General features: G+C 39.2%; 1 protein-coding gene across 8 annotated transcripts in view; it reads left to right on the forward strand.

The window, feature by feature from the left end:
* The first annotated feature begins 5664 nt into the window (after positions 1-5664).
* The window catches only part of AP1AR (adaptor related protein complex 1 associated regulatory protein), a 42833-nt gene continuing 30568 nt past the window's right edge, over positions 5665-17929 (forward strand). For 2 of the 8 annotated variants that reach the window (XM_035709809.2, XM_049104863.1), the window contains exon 1: positions 5667-6111. In XM_035709809.2, the coding sequence (XP_035565702.1) occupies positions 6029-6111 (83 nt within the window). In that variant the 5' untranslated portion in view covers positions 5667-6028. Of the gene's footprint in view, positions 6112-6249; positions 6727-17929 lie in introns of those variants that run through there. The other 6 variants (XM_035709811.2, XM_049104864.1, XM_035709810.2 and 3 more) reach the window with 5 other exon arrangements.

Below are 17929 nucleotides of genomic sequence, written 5' to 3' on the forward strand. Positions count from 1 at the left end.
TAACTTTTAGACCAGTCACAGAACCTAGAAGGGTAGAATGAAAATTTTTCCTCCTTAAACCTGTTTATCACTAGTAATGTTCTTTATATTGATGTGTAATTTGTCTGATATTAATATAATCACACCAGCTCCATGATTAGTGTTTATATGGTTATATTTTTCTTCATCCCTATTTTTAATCTATGTTTTCACATTAAAAGTACATCACTGTGAACATGTGGTGAAGTCTTTTTTTTTTTTTTACAGTGGGGTGGGGGATCCCTAGCTTTTAATTGGTGTGCTTAGCCCAATTGCATTTAAAGTAATTATTTAGGGATCCCTGGGTGGTGCAGCGGTTTGGCGCCTGCCTTTGGCCCAGGGCGTGATCCTGGAGACCCGGGATCGAATCCCACATCGGGCTCCCGGTGCATGGAGCCTGCTTCTCCCTCTGCCTGTGTCTCTGCCTCTCTCTTTCTCTCACTATCATAAATAAATAAAAATTAAAAAAAAAATAAAGTAATTATTTATAAGGGGGCACTTGAGTGGCTCAGTCAGTTAAGCATCTGACTGGCTTGGGTCAGGATCCCAGGGTCCTAGGATCAAACCGCACTTCAGGCTTTCTACTCAGTGGAGGAGAGCCTACTTCTCCCTCTCCTTCTGCCTGCCACTCCCTCTGCTTGTGCTCTCTCTGTCCAATAAATAAATAAAATCTTTTTTAAAAATAAAAAATAAAGTACCCATAGAATTGGTTTAAGTCTACCATCTAATTTGCTTTTCATTTGTCCTATCAATACATCCTTCTTTTTCTCTCTTTTACTGCACTCTTTTGGATTGAGTTCTTTATCATATTTCCTTGCTTTTAATATTCCCCTTTACCTCTTCTATTGGCTGTATAGCTATAACTAGTTGGGGTATGTTTGTGTATGTGTGTAATATAAATTAAAAGACCATTGCAGAAATAAAGGCATTTGAGAGCAGAGATTTTTAAAGAGCTAAACCACTCTGCATAACAATGCAAAGGTTTGCACTGTTGGCAGAGTTGGTTCACTTGGACTTTTTTTGGAGAAATGTTGGGCTTTTAGACATTAAGCTATGATGTGCCTGCAAAATGTTACTCATTCTGATGGAAATATGTTTTCCCTTGAACCACTGTTGAGCACTACATTGCTGCAGCTGGGCTTAGTGAACCTAAATTTTCACTTTATAATGTACATAAATATGTACAAAAGAACTACACAATGCTGGATCAAGTTAACCTAGACTGGACTATTGTTCTTCTTCTTTTTTTTTTTTTTTTGGACTACTGTTCTTTCAGGTATTATTAAGACTAAATATATAAGACTTTAGGAACCATAATGATACTGGATTATTGTATTATGAAGAGAATGTTCTATTAGTGTTCCCAAGACACATATTCCTAGTTGGTAGGGAGTGAGGTCTCCCCATAAATCAGTGAATAATCTTACTTTCAATCATCCTGAAAAGAAGCAGATCATGGGACAGACAACCTGAGAGGTGAATATTTTCCTCCCTGTAGGCCACACTTTCTTAGACCCTGACTTCAAGCAGTGGTATGGAGCATGCCTGAGTGCATGTCTAAGAGGTAGTATTTTGAAAAAGTTAGCATTTTTAACAGAATGCTAGACACATAACTACAAAGGACAAAATAACTTGTTGATTAACATCTCCCTCAATCTGAGGATAATAAAAACAATAGCTAATATTTATATTATATTTAGGGTATTATAAGTAATTATAGTTATGGTATATATAGTACATTATAGAAATTATGGTATAATCATATTATACTAATATAATAGTATATTATACTTGATATTATACCAAGCCCTTGCTTTTAATATTATACTAAGCACTCAGTTAAATGCTTAATCATTTATTGTTAACAACAAACTCATAAGGTAAATTTTATTATCTCATTATCTGTAAGTTACAGCCATTGTATCTAGTATCCTGCTCTGCTGAATTAAAAGAATGTATTCATGTCCATGTTTGGACCACTGTGGTAATGGAGCACAGAATCCTTCCCCTTGAAGGGACCTCCTAATCCTCAGAAAAACATGATTGTAGCAACTGATCTCAAAACAACAAAAAGTGATTAGTAGCCAATACAGGAATTCTGAGCAAAAAAGGATTGTATTTGGAACCATATAATCCAGAAGACAATTAAAGGTATAGATTGCATGCTGACTCCAGAGTATCCATGAGATAAACTCTTCTTCAACTTCAGAATAAACCACTAGAGAGAAAGGAACTTTGCAAGGCATGGGGAAGGAAAAGTTCCTGCTATTTGGAAGGTGGGTAGATGAGGTCTCTAGCAAGCTGATAAGTGGCCATCACTGTAACTAATCTATGTCTCTTACTGGTAAATTGAATAATCTGCCTGGCAAACCGCCATGAAATTCAATGTTCTAGGTGTGAGAATTAACAGAATATACTTGACTATTGTTTTTACTGATTTCATAGCCATGCCCAAATGTAGGATTACACAATACTGTGCCCTGGCAGAAACACAAGCTTTGTTGTCCAGAGACCTGGAGTTTCTTCATGTCTTGCCTTTAATTCAGTGACTCTGTGCAAATCATTTTAATTGCTCTAGGAGTCTTCTTTCTCATCTATAAAATGAAGTTCACCTGCTTTACAAAACAGCCCTTCCAGTTACAGGGTTTCTCCCTGCTAATTCTGCTTAACTAATAGCAGATCATTCAACTGATTGTTTACAAACTTTTAAAGCTACATTACAACGAAGATAAGATTCTTGATGTCAAATCTGGTGAAAAACTGCATGATAAAGTCCAGTAACCTCTTATGCTTCATAACTTAATATATTTCTGGAAAAACATTAAGTAACTCAACTCATTAGAATCCATCAACATTTAAATCCTCATCACTTTCTAAATGTCTGCATTTACCATCAAATTTAATTAAGCTCACTATCAATTAATCCTTCCTGCTGATAGGACAGATTAAAAAAATTTTCTGATTATTTTAAAAATTTGAGAAAACATAAAGAAAAAAATTCCCCCAAATCCACATTCTTTTTTTTCACATTCTTGATATAACTATTATTGTTATTTACCAAATAGCTCTTATTTTCCCCTAGGAATATATGTAAGAAAGAATGTCTATGTATTTAAGAATGTATATGCTTTGTTTTAAACATGATTTGGAACACACATTATATATAATTTTCTATCCTAATTTTTTTCATACATTATTCTGCAGCATTTTGCCATGCTATTAGTTTTTTTCAAAATAGATTTCAAATGGTTATATAATATTATAAGACCAAACCAGCAAATTTAACCATCCTTCAATTATTGAACATTAAGTTTGTTTCTGGCTCTTGACATATTTCCAAACGATTTTTCAGAATGAGTTTCACTATCCCCAGTTCAGGAGAATACTATTTCACTGTCTACTTGCAAAAACTGAAAATTTCATTTGTAAATTTTTGTCAACCTGACAAACAATAACTTTTCTTTGTGTTTGATTTGCATTGTTTTGATTAGTGAGGTCAAGTTTTAAATGTTTTAATCATTTGTACTGATTCTGAGGATCGTTCATATCCTCAACAGAGTCAGATCTACTTTTTTTTTTTAAGATTTATTTATTCATGAGAGAGAGAGAGAGAGAGGCAGGCAGAGACACAGGCAGAGGGAGAAGCAGGCTCCATGCCCGGAGCCCGACGCGGTACTCAATCCCAGGACTCCAGGACCACGCCCTGGGCCAAGGGCAGGCACTAAACGGCTGAGCCACCCAGGGATCCCCCCAGATCTACTTTTAATAGAGGCTTATACGAATGCCTAAAGCAAAAAGTATCCATCAAGTGTCCATAGTTGCGTTAATTGTGGTGTCACAAATGCAATTGTGAAAAATAATAGAGAAATCACCACATATATCCTTTACCCAGTTTTCCTCAATGGTAATATCTTGCAAAACTGCAACGTAATATCACAAATAGAAAACTGACATTGACACAGCCAGGACACAGGTTTTCCATCACCACAAGGATCCATTCCCTCCTCCTAACCCCTGGCAACCACATAAGCTGTTCTCTGTTCCTATAATTTTGTCATTTTTGGAATGTTATATAAATGGAATTATACAATATGCAAGCTTTTGAGACTGGCTTTTCAATTCCATATAATCTGTAGATTCATTTAATTTGCGTGTATCCATTTGATATAGCATGTTCCTTTTTCTTGCTGAGTAGTATTCCACAGCTTTCTTTAGAGCTTTATAGTTGAAGTTTTAAAGATTTCACAAATATATTTGCTTGATTTTAGGGGCTGAAAGAGGGATAGAGAAAATGGGTGGGCAATATCAGGAAGATAAACCGTGAGAGACTCCTAACTCTGGGAAACGAACAAGGGGCAGTGGAAAGGGAGGCGGGCAGGGGGATGGAGTGACTGGGTGACGGGCACTGAGGGGGGCACTTGATGGGATGAGCACTGGGTGATATGCTCTATGTTGGCAAATCGAACTCCAATAAAAAAATACAAAAAAAAAAAAAAGAAAAGAAAATATAGTTGCTATTTAGGGAGTCATTTAGTCATTCCACTAACAATCACTGGCTGCAGCCTACTGAGCCAAATATATACTTACGCACTTAATTACAAAAACGACTAAGACCCGAATAAGGTCAAAATTATTTAGGTAGCAGTTCTAAACTCGAAACCCAGGTCGGCCTAGATTTCAGGAAACAAGTAAATGAATAGCTCAAAGAACATTTTTTTCCATCAAATAACAATTTTCTAAAATGTAACAATTTTCCTAGGGTAAATGAATGCAGGCTTAAAAATAGCTGTTTGTTTCTTTTTTTAAAGGCATTTTTATCCAAAGGACGAGGTGTTTTATTAAACCACGCCTTATACCCGATTTCCCCACCCCTAAATTCGATTGTCAGGCCAACCACCACGTCTCTCTCCACCTACTAGAGTTCCCGGCCGCACGCTCGGATCCTCAACGCTGGTGCCCCTGAGAAACCCGGGCCCTCTTACTGCTTCTGGACAACACCCCCCCCCCCGAAATTATTTGAAGATTTGATTTTAAACAAAACAAAAAGAGGCCAGTAGGTCGCCATTAAAAAGTCTCTCTAAAATACTCAACAACAAAAAATAAAACATAAAAATAAAATAAAATAAAATACTCAACAGTACGGGGGGAGAAAAGCAAACTAGAGACCAGACGAGAGAAAAATTCTTGGTGGGTTCAAAACTTCAACGAGCCCCCTGACTGCCACTCACGGTGCCGTGTTAACAAGACCTGAGCACACGCCCCACGGAGGAGCGCCCGTCCGCACACCCGACGACTCCCGGCCTTGGGCTCCAGCCGAGCTGCTCACAAGGCTTTGGTACAAAGTTCGAAGGCTCAGCCCTAACCGTCGCGACAGAAAACGTTCAGGACCTAGAGGCGGGAAAAGCGAGGAGAAAGAGATTTCTAGTCAGGTCAAGGTCCAACGAAACAAAACACCCCCCCACGCGGGAATTGAACCCGCCGCAAGGCCGAAGCCGCGGACACCGGCGCTTGTGGAAGTGACGTAAGAACCGGTGGCCGGAGGAGGCGGGGCCGCGGAGGGCGGGCGCCCTATTAGGGCCCGGGAGCGGCCGGGGGTGTGGCAGCGTCGGCCGCGAGGCGCCGGCCCGGGCGCGCGGGAGGGCGGGGCCTGAGCGCGCCGGTCGCGCGGACTGGCTTCCTTCAGCGGCTGGAGGCGGTCACTAGTGCTCGGCTGGGGTCCCGAGGCGGGCAGGCGGCCATGCGGACGGCCGGGGAGTGCAAAGCCCTGAGCCCGACACTCCTCCCTCGAGCGGCGGCGGCGTGGTGGCCGCTGGAGTAGCCGCTGCCTTTGTTCCGAGCGCCCAGCCTCCCGTCACCCGGCCCCTCACGCCGCCGCGCTCCGGCTGGCCCGCCCTCGGTCCCCGAAGCCTCATTCGGCTCGTGCCGCGCGGATGCGGATGCGGCTGCCGGGCCTGAGTGTGGGCTTGGAGCGGGAGGAGGAGCAGCAGCGGCGGCGCCTGGGCGGCATGCGATGGGGAACTGCTGCTGGACGCAGTGCTTCGGGCTCCTCCGCAAGGAAGCGGGGCGGCTGCAACGTGTAGGAGGCGGTGGAGGGTAAGCCCGCCGGGGGGAGGGGCCGGGCTCCTGCTGGCCCCTGGCGTTCGGCCCCTCGCGGGGAACCCCGTTCGCTGCCTTGGCTGCAACCGCTTGGCGTAGGCCGGGAGCCCCTCCGCCCTCGCGACTTGCCGGGCGTCGAGCAGGCGGTCGGAGGGGAGGCCCCGAGCCCGAGGGGCCTCCCAGGGCAAGAGCGGGAGAAGGGGGCGGGCGTCGTCGCTCTTGCCGCCTCCCGCAAGGCTCCCTCCGGTCGCGCGGCCACACGGGGCGGGAGCCCTGAAGGGCATCATCTCCGGGAAGCCTGAGGCCCCTTCTCACGAGAGGGCAGTGGGGCCGGCGACACAACGACCCGGACACACCCTGCGTCGGGCTGGGGCTTGATGCCAGAGGTGGCAGCTCCGGATTTGATCCTCCCTTTGGCTCTGACAGAGCCGCGGAGAACCTGGCCCCAGAAAGTTAGGTACCACAGAGGGAATTTGAGTAAAAGTCATCTGGATGCTGTAGTACAATACGGTTCCGGACATTGAGTTAACTCTTTGACGTGGACGAAGACTTGACGAATTGCAAGGTTTCCAGTGGGCAGTCGCATTCTTGGTACCGGTAACCAGAGAAGCAGTGCGTAGCTTTTCCGTATTAGTTTTTTTGGTTATTTCCAGAGAAATGCTGTGCTGTGATGACTACCCACAAGCTCTGTAAGAAGAGAGAAGTAAAATAATAATAATAATTAATAATAACAATAATAATAAAGGAGTAAGTCTTTCAGAACCTTACTTCGCTTGTTTAAAACTGGCATATGTAAAACCGACCTGCGTAGGTTTTTCTACCCACAGCATCCATAGGATAATAGAATTTCATGATATTCCGGTTTTTGCGGGGTTTTTTGTTTGTTTGTTTGTTTCTTAGGGTATTGAGAAAAATTAGAACAGATTCCTTTGAAGCTGGCTTTGTTGTTGTGAAATGTTTCCCAGAAATTTAGACTTTGAATCAAAAACCGGAAGCAAACCGCTTTATGTAAGGAATAAGACTTTTTTGCACTTTATGGAACAGATTGCCGAGTTTTCAGGATCTGTCTCATTTTAAACGACGTTAATAGGCAATAAGGCGTTCTGAATACACAAACTGAAGCTACACGATTTATAATTTGGATCTTACATGTGATTCACTGATTTTAGTTCATTGATTGCGTTCATGGAGTCACCTCTCTGATACAAAGTAGCCAAGATTATAGACTAAGTATACCTGAATGGAAAAATAAGGAGTTAAAAATTTTGTGCCTGATTTAATATTTTGATTTCCCTGACTTAAGAGCTATTATTGTCAAAGGGGAACATGACAGCTGTTTTTATCATGTCAGAGAGAATCGTCTAATTTATTTCTGATTTTTGTGTGCAGGTGTACCTGTGTAGTCAAGCGTGCATAAATTTGTTTGCCTAAAGACTAAATACCACAAAGTCTCTGGCTTTGTTAATATTTTATTTGTAGTTCTGTTGTAGCTTGTTAAATCCCTATTGTAGAAATGGGGTCTTATACTCTAATTGGGTAAGCAAAAATCGTTTGTATTTGATTTTGAACTACGGTGTGGTATCTGGGATTTTTGTTTTGTTCTTTCATTGTGATTTTACAAACTAATTATGTTTTCCTTAGAGGGTAGTGTTAAAATTGTGGATTTTACTCCCTGAGCAGGTGAGCTTGGCAGCATAGGGAAGGGGCTGAGAGAAGACAGTGGATTAGTGTGTTAATTGTCTGTAGATATGTCAAAAACATATTAGTTGGATCTCTATTCTTTTGTTATGGACAAAATGTAAACAAACAAACCTTGTTGAAACAATGAACATCTGGGGGTGTGGACACTGTCATCTAAAACCATATTTTGGTGATACTGATACTGTTTGTTTCAGTTCATAAACAGAAGTTTAGGCAGTTCACTTACTTGAATATTCTGAATAACTTACTGTTTTACATTAATTTTAACATTATTTTAAGAGCCTCCAGTAAGCATGCAAGGACAGGTAGATATAGTTAATTTTTATTTACAGAATAAAGTTCAACTTTGCCTCTCATTTTAGTTGCTTTTCTGTTTTCTTAATCACCTGGTAATTCGGATTTTCTTTTAGGTTTAGGTCTAAACAGTTAAGTAATCTTTCGTCTAAGGGCATAAAATTTAGGGATGATCACAAAGACTTCATCTGATTTATATTTGTCACTGTAATGGCCACAGGTAGAATAATCCTGGGCTTTCTTAGACTGTTTTAAGCCGGACATCACAAGAATGCTTTATGATCTAGAGCCTTAGCCTGATAGATTTCTCAAGGGCATCTCAAAAGTCAGATCACTCAGTTTTCACTATCCAGTTTCAAAACCAGAATTACTAATGTTTTAGTTTATAAGATATTAGAGAATTCTGGGTTTTACATTCTAGAATATCTTTCACTAGTCATATTAATATGAGAATAGAGATATGTCAGGAACCTTGCTACTAATAAAATTATTTGGTGATTAAAGCAAAGAGAGTTAAATATCTTTAAGGAATAAAATTTAGAAGTCCTAATGAGTCATCCTTTTTCACTATAGGGAGTTTTGTTTACCAACACATTTTTAGAGGGCTCCACCTGCTGGTCGGTTTTTAGGTAGTATAGAAATCTTTTGTATAGATATTTTTGGTGTTAGTTTTTTCTCAAACTGAAGACTCATTTGTGTTTTGTTGTGTTGTATTTTAATTATCATTTTTATCTTGCCGTATAATTCCACACAGTGGTTCCAGTTTTGTTGGCTTTTAGGCTCCTGTGGCAAGTTGCCTTCAGACAAAGTTTACAGTGATTTTTCATTTTCTTTCCTGGTTTAAAAAAATATATATATATACATACATACATATATATATATATATATATGTATGTATATATATTAGAAATAGCTGCCAGCATTCAGTTACTTCCTATGCAGGCTCTGTTATAGGTACTTTACATTATCTCCTTTATTCCTCACCACAATCCTGTGAGGAAGATAAGTACTATTATATACATTACAGATTGAAAACTGAAGCGTGGAAAGTTTAACTTCCTCAGGATAGCTGAACTGGGATTGAGCTCTGAATTCAGAGCCTTTATCCTTAAACACTAATAGCTCATGGCTCTTTATTTTGTAGGTAATATATGCATACATCTGAAAAACTTGGCAATTCTGTGGGATAAAACTATTCTTTTCTTGAAACTATGGACTTGACCTCTGCCACATCATTTTTATTATTTTCCTGTGTCTGTCCTGACCTTACTCCGTTTGCCTATTGAATACAAAATTATTCTTTGTCTCTTCTTTGCTTTAGTTAGTTCCCTTCACACATATACCCACCCCTGAAGAAATCTCATCCATTCCTATGATTTCAACCACCACAACTTCCAAATATGACGTTCTCTGAACAGATCTCTTTTCAAAGGTTCAATACCATATATTCAGTTGCCTACTGAAGGGATACACTAGGATATATGAAGCCTCCTCAGATTGGCCTATCTCAAATATCTGATATCTGTGTTCCAACAAATATCTAGAATAGATAGGTCTTTTCCTCAAAATTTCTTTTTCCTATGTTCTGTGTATTCTCTCATTCCCTTAACAGTTACATTTATGGTTTTCCAAGCTACAAACTCAACTTCATAGTCCTCTACCTCTTTCTCATCAACTAAGTTAGTCTCTCCTTAATACATACTGAAGCCATCCAATTCCTTTGTTGGTACTTGTGTCTTAAACTTTGTCTTTCGAGTCAAATCTCCCCTTCTTCTCGACTGTGCTTCCCTCTTGTATCTCTCATACTTCAGTCCCATCTTCCCTTTCTGTTATTGAAGCTAGGCTTTCTAAAACCCATACTAGATCATACCATGCCCTTGCTTAACCACATTCTCTGTGTCCTATTTCCTACAGCTAACTTGCTCAGGCTTTTTCCCTTCTATGACAGATGATGAGTTGCATGGCATTCAGATGTGTGACATAATATCCATTTGTATGCTCAGGATTTTATGCAGTTTCCTTGTTTGGGGATAATTCTTTGTTCTCCAATTCAGAAAATAATGTCAGAATACAAATCAGTGAGAATAACATTAAAAGGAAAACAATTACTCTATTCTAATTTTAAAAAACTTAAACTCATTCATAAACCTTCATATCTTAACTTTTTTGATAAATGATAACCTTCCATTCATTGAGAGTAATATCAAATTTAAACTCCTGACAAGGGTGCGTGTGTTGCTCAGTCCATATGTGTTTGAGACTTGATTTTGGCTCAGGTCATGTTCTCAGGGTTGTGGGATCAAGCCCCATCAGATTATCTCTCCCTCTCAATTTATCCCTCCTATCCGCAGCATGTGTGCTCTCTCACTCAATAAATAAACAAACCAACTCCCAACGAGATAACCTAATCTTAGTCTATTATACCAGCCTAATTGTGTTTTCTAATGATATTTTTCCTAGAATATACCGTTAAAATTGTAGATTTTACTTCTACTCACATGAGCTTGGCAGCATAGGCAGGGAAAATCAGTGAAAGTATTCTCTGCCATTCTTTCACTTGCCACATCCCCAGTATACTATATACTAGGTAGACCATATGCATTCTTGTTTTCCTGAAATACAGTGTTTTCTCATCCTTGCCTTTGTGTGGAATATTTCTTCCTTTCCTGTTGTTGGTGAGCTTTTACTTATCCTTAAGTATTGCTTTTTCTTTGAAACCTGCTCCAGCCCCCTGAGACAATATAATCTCCCTGAGGAAATAGTATTTTCTATGGGCTTAAATCTGCTTTATGACAGGGATTGGCAAGCTTTTCCTGTAAAGGGACAGATAATATGTATTTTAGGCTTTGCAGTCTTTCTTGAAACTACTCAACTTTGCTGTATTAGCACAGAAACACAGACAATATGTAAACAAGTATATGTGACTGTGTTACAATAAAACTTCACCTTTCAGAAACAGGCATTGGACCAGATTTGGCCCAATGGACCACAGTTTGCTGATTTTTAGCATCTTCCATGGTATGGGTTGAGAGCTCCTCAAGGTCAGGGACTCTGCTTTATCTTTATCTCTCTCTATTCTCAGTGTCTTGTGTTTGTTGAATGAATAGCCAGAGTATTATTTTTGAACTTTTGAGATAGAAAACAGTATTCTCTTATCCTTCTTTTTCTTTTAGGCAATTGACTTTGGCAACAACATCATTCATTCACAGAGTTAAAAATATATCCTACCAGTTTTATGTTGATTTAGTTAAAAAAAAAAAAATGACCGTATAGAGTACCAATGAGAATTTAATATTTTATCATTATATGTGTTGCTAAAATGATAATCAATAGTGTCATTATTGAGAGATTTAGTTTGGTTTTCTGCGTGTTTGCCAGCTTTGAAAATACATATGAGATATTTCTCTTGAAATTTCAGAAATTAGGAAGGAAAACAGTAGATTTAAATGGATATGAATCTCTGAATATTCTGTATTTTATCTTAAAGACTCCCCCAGAGCTCTGTTCTGAGCCTCACTCTGTTCTTCCTTAATGTATTTTTTCTTCTTTAATGTACTTTTTCTGGGTAATGGCATGAAAACACATGGCTTTACCTATTATGTGCATACTAATGAGCCTGGTCAACTCAGTGTTAGCTCTGAAATACCAGATTGCCCACTCAGTATTTCCATTTGGTTTATCAAACATAACTTCAAATTCAGTTCGTAAAGCTGAGCTCATCTTTCTTTCCTTCCTAGCCGTTTCCTCATTTTTTTCTTTTTTAAAGCCCCAACCATTTCTGCTACTTTGTGTGCTACCTTGTGAGTGGCAAAAAATGTATAGTCACCTAAGCCATGAGAATCATGTTAAACTCCTCCCTTTCATTTTGCTACAAATCCAGGTTGCCAAATCCTGTAGATTATACCTTCTGAATGCCCCTACCTACATCTTTCCAACTTCTACATCATCGTTGCCTTTGTACAGATGCTTCCGTCTTCTAAATTTGTAGCTCTTTCTGTGGCTGATACCTTTTTGAGTTTATGTCTCTCTAATTTGAAAACCTAAAAGAAAGAAACATAAACTTACTTAGACTCCTGCATCTTCTGTAGCTACTACCCCATTTCCTGTCCTTTCCCTTTAACAACCTAAAAAATTCTTGATATCTCCATTTCCTCACTTCTCACTCAGTTTGCGAGACAGCTAAAATTCATTCTCCCAGCCACTGCTGCCTTTGTTGCGCTCCACCTGCATAACATCAAAACAGCCATCACAATCCAGTAGGTATTAGTAATCCTTACTGTACTTGATCTTTTAGCTGCATTTGATGTTGTTGGCTCATCCCTTAGCTCCTGTAATTTCCCACTCACCATATTTTATATCTGCCTCCCTGGGTAGTGCAATTTAAATTGATCTATCTTCCCTATCTCGTATGAATGTCCATTTTCCTCGCTTCAGTCATTAAATGTTGGAGTCCTTCAGAACTGAACTAGAAACAAAACAAAACAAAACTGAACTAGATTCTTCTCCTACTCTACTTTTCTTAAAGCATTGGATGCATGTAGTCACTAATCTAGGAGCATCTTTGTGTTCTCCATCATCCCACATTTCTTAGTCAATCCTCATAACCAGATTTTTTTTTGGTACCTCATAGTTTTTCAGCCTACCCATTTCTCTCACTACTGCCCCCTTGTCCCAAACTGTCCTCATCTCTTGCCTAGATTTCCAATACTCTGTGTTAAAGTAATACTATTCCTCATTCACCAATTTCTGACACTGCTTTAAGCTCTCATAGCACTTACCACTCCATGAGTTTGTAAAATCTGAATATTTGTTTGTTTGTTGTCTGTTCCCCTTTAATGAAGTATAAATTTTATGAGGTCGGAGACTTATATTTATTTATTTCTATATATCCAGTATAGCAACAGTGGTTGCCTCATATTAGGCACTCAATAAATATTTCTTGACTGAGTGGGTAGATTACCTTTGGATCCATCCACCCACATCTATTTCTGACCTTTATCAGTTGATCATATATTTTGGAGTCAGAGTAATCATAAGTGCAAATCTGTAATACAAACACAGTTTAAAATTCTTCAGTGGCGTCTTGTAGGTTTCAAGGCTTTACATTATCTATTCTTTGCCTTCCTTTTTGGGGGGTGGGGGGACCTCACCTGTGTTATACTCTACCTTGAATCCATTTCTTTTTACTTAGGTAACTCCTGCTCATCTTATAGATGCCAGGTGAAGGATTATTTCCCACAGAAGGCTTCCTAAACCACCTTCTACTCTCAGGGGATAAGTCATCATACCATCATTGAATCATCTTCCTTTTCTTCTGAGCACTTCTTCAGGTTTTTATTATACCTGACATAGTGTAATTATTTGGTTAATATCTGTTTTCTGCTTTCAACGTAAAGGAAGAAGTCCATGACTTTTTTTTTTTTTTTTTTTTTTTTGCCGACCATTGAATACTCAGCTCCAAGTTATATGCATAGTATGTCCTATGTAGGCAATAAATACTTGATCACAGAATGAGTATGCTTCTTAAATGTATCTTACTCTTTTCATTCCCCCTTGCCTTTGGTACCTGCTACGCCCTGAAGCATTCTTTTTTTACTACTTGGCCTGGCTAATTCCCCTTCCAGCTGATTTTTGATGCCCTTCATCTGAACATGTGCCATTCAAAGCACAGTGGTTGTTAATTTACCTCTGCATCCATCCCATTAGATCCTAAGCCTCTTGGATACATGGCTCTATTTTTATTCAGTTTTGTACTTTAACAAAAAGCTATGCCTGTCATTCAGTAATCCAGGGAACTTCAGTTAGAATTAGAAAGTTCAATATCATAGATATATAAGTAGCAACAATTTCTAAAAGAAGGTAGTCAACAATTTCAGATGCTACACACAGATTACAAAGGATGAATGAGAAAGAACCAAAAGACCTCTAAAGTCCTTTCTAGTTACTAGTTTCCTCTAAATCAAGCCCCTAATAAACAGCAGTGACCTTCATACCATGCATCCTTTTTGACCATAATACTATGAACCTAGAACTCAACCACAAGGAAAAGTTTGGAAAGACCACAAATACATGAAGGTTAAATAACATGCTACTACACAATGAATGAGTGAAGCAAACAATCAAAGAAGAAATAAAAAAATTCATGGAAACAAATGAAAACGAAAAGATGATAGTTCAAAACCTCTGAGATGGAGCAAAAGCAGTTCTAGAAGAAGTTTATAGCAATTCAGGCCTACCTCAAGAAGCAAGAAAAATCTCAAACAACGTAACCTTGCATCTAAAGGAGCTAGCAAAAGAACAACAAACAAAACCCAAAACCAGCACAGGGAAGGATTTACAAAGATTAAAGCAGAAATAAATGATATGTAAACTTCCAACAACAACAATAGAACAGATTACTGAAACCAGGAGGTGGTTCTTTGAAAAAAAATCAACAAAATCGATAAGCCTTTAGCTAGACTTATCAAGAAAAAACAGGATTCAAGCAAAATTGCAAATGAGAGAGGAGAATTAATAGAAATACAACTGTAAGAGAATATTATGAAAAATTATATGCCAACAAATTGGACAACCCAGAAGAAATGGATAAATTTCCAGAAACATATAACCTACCAAAGCTGAAGCAGGAAGAAATAGAGAATTTAAATGGACTGATTATCAGCAAAGAAATCACTCTGTAATAAAACTCTAAACAAACAAAAGTCCAGGACCAGATGGTTTCACAGGGGAATTCTACCAAACATTTAAAGAAGAGGTAATACCTCTTCTCAAACTCATCCAAAAAAATAGGAAGGAAAACTTCCAAATTTATTCTGAGGCCAGCATTAACCTGATAGCAAAACCAGATAAAGACATGACCAAAGGGGCACCTGGGTGACTCTGTGATTGAGCATCTGCCTTTGGCTAAGGTTATGATTCCCAGGTCCTAGGAGCCTGCTTCTCCCTCTGCCTATGTCTCTGCCTCTCTCTCTCTCTCTCTCTCTCTCTCCCTCTCCCTCTCCCTCCCTCCCCCCCCCCCCCCCCCCCCCCCCCCCGTCTCTCATGAATAAATAAAATCTTAAAAAAAAGAGAGAGAGAGAGAGAGAGAGAACTACAGGCCAGTATCTCTGATGAACACAGCTGCAAAAACCCTCAACAAAATATTAGCAAACCAAATTCAACAATTCATTAAAAAAATCATTCACCACAATCAAGTGGCATTTATACGTGCATTGCAAGAGTGGTTCAGTATTCACAAGTCAATCAGTGTGATACATCACCTCAAGAAAAGAAAGTATAAAAACAATATGGTAATTTCAATAGATGCAGAAAAGGCATTTCACAAAGTACAACATCCATTCATGATTTAAAAAAAAAAAAACTTTAACAAAGTAGATTTAGAAGAAACCTACCTCAACATAGTAAAGATCATATATGAAAAACCCACACCAAACGACATACCTGTTGGGGGGAGACTGACTTTTCCCCTAAGGTCAGGAAGAAGCTAAGGATATCCACTCTCACCACTTTTATTCAGCATAGTCCTGGAAGTCATAGCCACAGAAATCAGACAACAAAAAGAAATAAAAAGACTTCAGATCAGTAAAGAAGTAAAACTTTCACTATTTGCAGATGGCATGATACTATATATAGACTCTATCAAAAAACTGCTAGAACTAAAAATTGAATCCAATAGAAAGTCTTAGGATACAAAATCAATGTACAGAAATCTGTTGCATTTCTTTTTTTTAAAAGATTGATTTATTTATTCATGAGAGACAGAGAGAAAGAGGCAGAGACACAGGCAGAGGGAGAAGCAGGCTCTTTGCAGGAGCCCAATGCAGGACTCAATCCCGGGTCCCGGGATCACGACCTGAGCCGAAGGCAGCCGCCCAACCGCTGAGCCACCCAGGCGTCCCTGTTACATTTCTATATACTAGTAATGAAGCAGCAGAAAGAGAAATTAAGAAAACAATCCCATTAGCAGTTACACCAAAAAGAATAAGATAATCTAGGAATAAACCTAATCAAAGAGATGAAAGACCTGTACTCTGAAAACTATAAAACATTGATCAAAAGAAATTCACGAAAATCCAAGAAAGTGGAAAGACATTCTATGCTCATGGATTGGAAAAATATTGTTAAAATGTCTATACTACCCAAAGCAATGTACACATCTGATGCAATTGCTATCAAAATACCAACAGCATGTTTCACAGAACTGGAGCAAATAATTCTAAAATTTGTATGGAACCACAAAAGACCCAAATAGCCAAAGCAACCTGGAAAAAGAAAAGCAAAGCTGGAGGCATCATAATTCCAGACCTCATGTTATATTACAAAGCTGTAGTGATCAAAACAGCATGGTACTGGCCCAAAAATAGACACATAGATCAATGAAACAGAATAGAAAATCTAGAAATAAACCCATAACTCTATGGTCAATTAATCTTCAACAAAACAGGAAAGAATATCCAATGGTAAAAAAGACAATGTCATCAACAAATAGCATTGGGAAAACTGGACAGCAACATGCAAAAGAATGAAACTGGACCACTTTCTTACACCATACACAAAAGTAAATTCCAAATGGATGGAAGACCTAAATGTGAGACCTGAAACCATAAAAATGGTAGGAGAAAGCACAGTAACTTCTCTGACATCAGCCATAGCAACTTCTTTCTAGATATGTCTTCTGAGGCAGGGGAAACAAAAGCAAAAGTAAAACACTGGGACTACATCCAAATAAAAAGCTTGTGCACAGGGACGCCTGGGTGATTCTGTGGTTGAGCATCCGCCTTTGGCTCAGGTCATGATCCCGGAGTGCCAGGATCAAGTCCTTCATTGGGCTTCCGGCATGGAGCCTGCTTCTCTCTCTGCCTGTGTGTGTGTGTGTCTCTCCCTGCGTGGAGCCTGCTTCTCTCTCTGCCTATGTCTGTCTGTCTGTCTCTCTCTCTCTGTCTCTCATGAATAAATAAATTTAAAAAAAAAAAAAAAAGCTTGTGCACAGCAAAGGGAATAATCAACAGCTTCTAAAAGGCAACCTACAGAATGGGAGAAGATATTTGCAAATGACATATCTGATATTGGGTGGTATTCAAAATATTAAAGAACTTCTAAAACTCAAGAACTCTAAAACATTCCAATTTCAACATGGTCAGAATATATGGACATTTCTCCAAAGAAGACATACATATGGCCAAAAGACATATGAAAATATGCTCATCATTACTCATCATCAGGGAAATGCAAATCAAAGCTACAATGAGATACCACCTCACAGCTGTCAGAGTAGCTAAAATCAACAACACAAGAAACAACATGTGTTGGTGGGGATGTAGAGAAAAAGGAATGCTCATGCACTTTTGGTGGGAATGCAAACTGTTGCAGCCACGGAGGAAAATAGTATGGAAGTTTCTCAAAAGTTAAAAATAGAACTACCCTAAAATCCAGCACTACTAGGTCTACCCAAAAAATACAAGAACACTAATTCAAAGGGATACGTGCACCCCTGTGTTTACAGCAGCATTATTTTACAGTAGCCAAGATATGGAAGCAGCCTAAATGCCCATCTGTAGTTGAATGGATAAAGAAGATGTGGGGTATACAATAGAATATCATTCAGCTGTATTAAAGAATGAGATTTCTCTGGGCAGCCCCAGTGGCCCAGCAGTTTAACACCACCTTCAGCCCAGGGTGTGATCCTGGAGACCCGGGATCAAGTCCCACATCAGGCTTCCTGCATGGAGCCTGCTTCTTCCTCTGCCTGTGTCTCTGCCTCTTTCTCTCTGTGTGTCACTCATGAATAAATAAATAAAATCTTTTTAAAAATGAGATTTTT

The sequence above is a fragment of the Canis lupus genome, chromosome 32 (genome assembly GCF_003254725.2).
Source record: "Canis lupus dingo isolate Sandy chromosome 32, ASM325472v2, whole genome shotgun sequence".
Taxonomy (NCBI): Eukaryota; Metazoa; Chordata; class Mammalia; order Carnivora; family Canidae; genus Canis; species Canis lupus.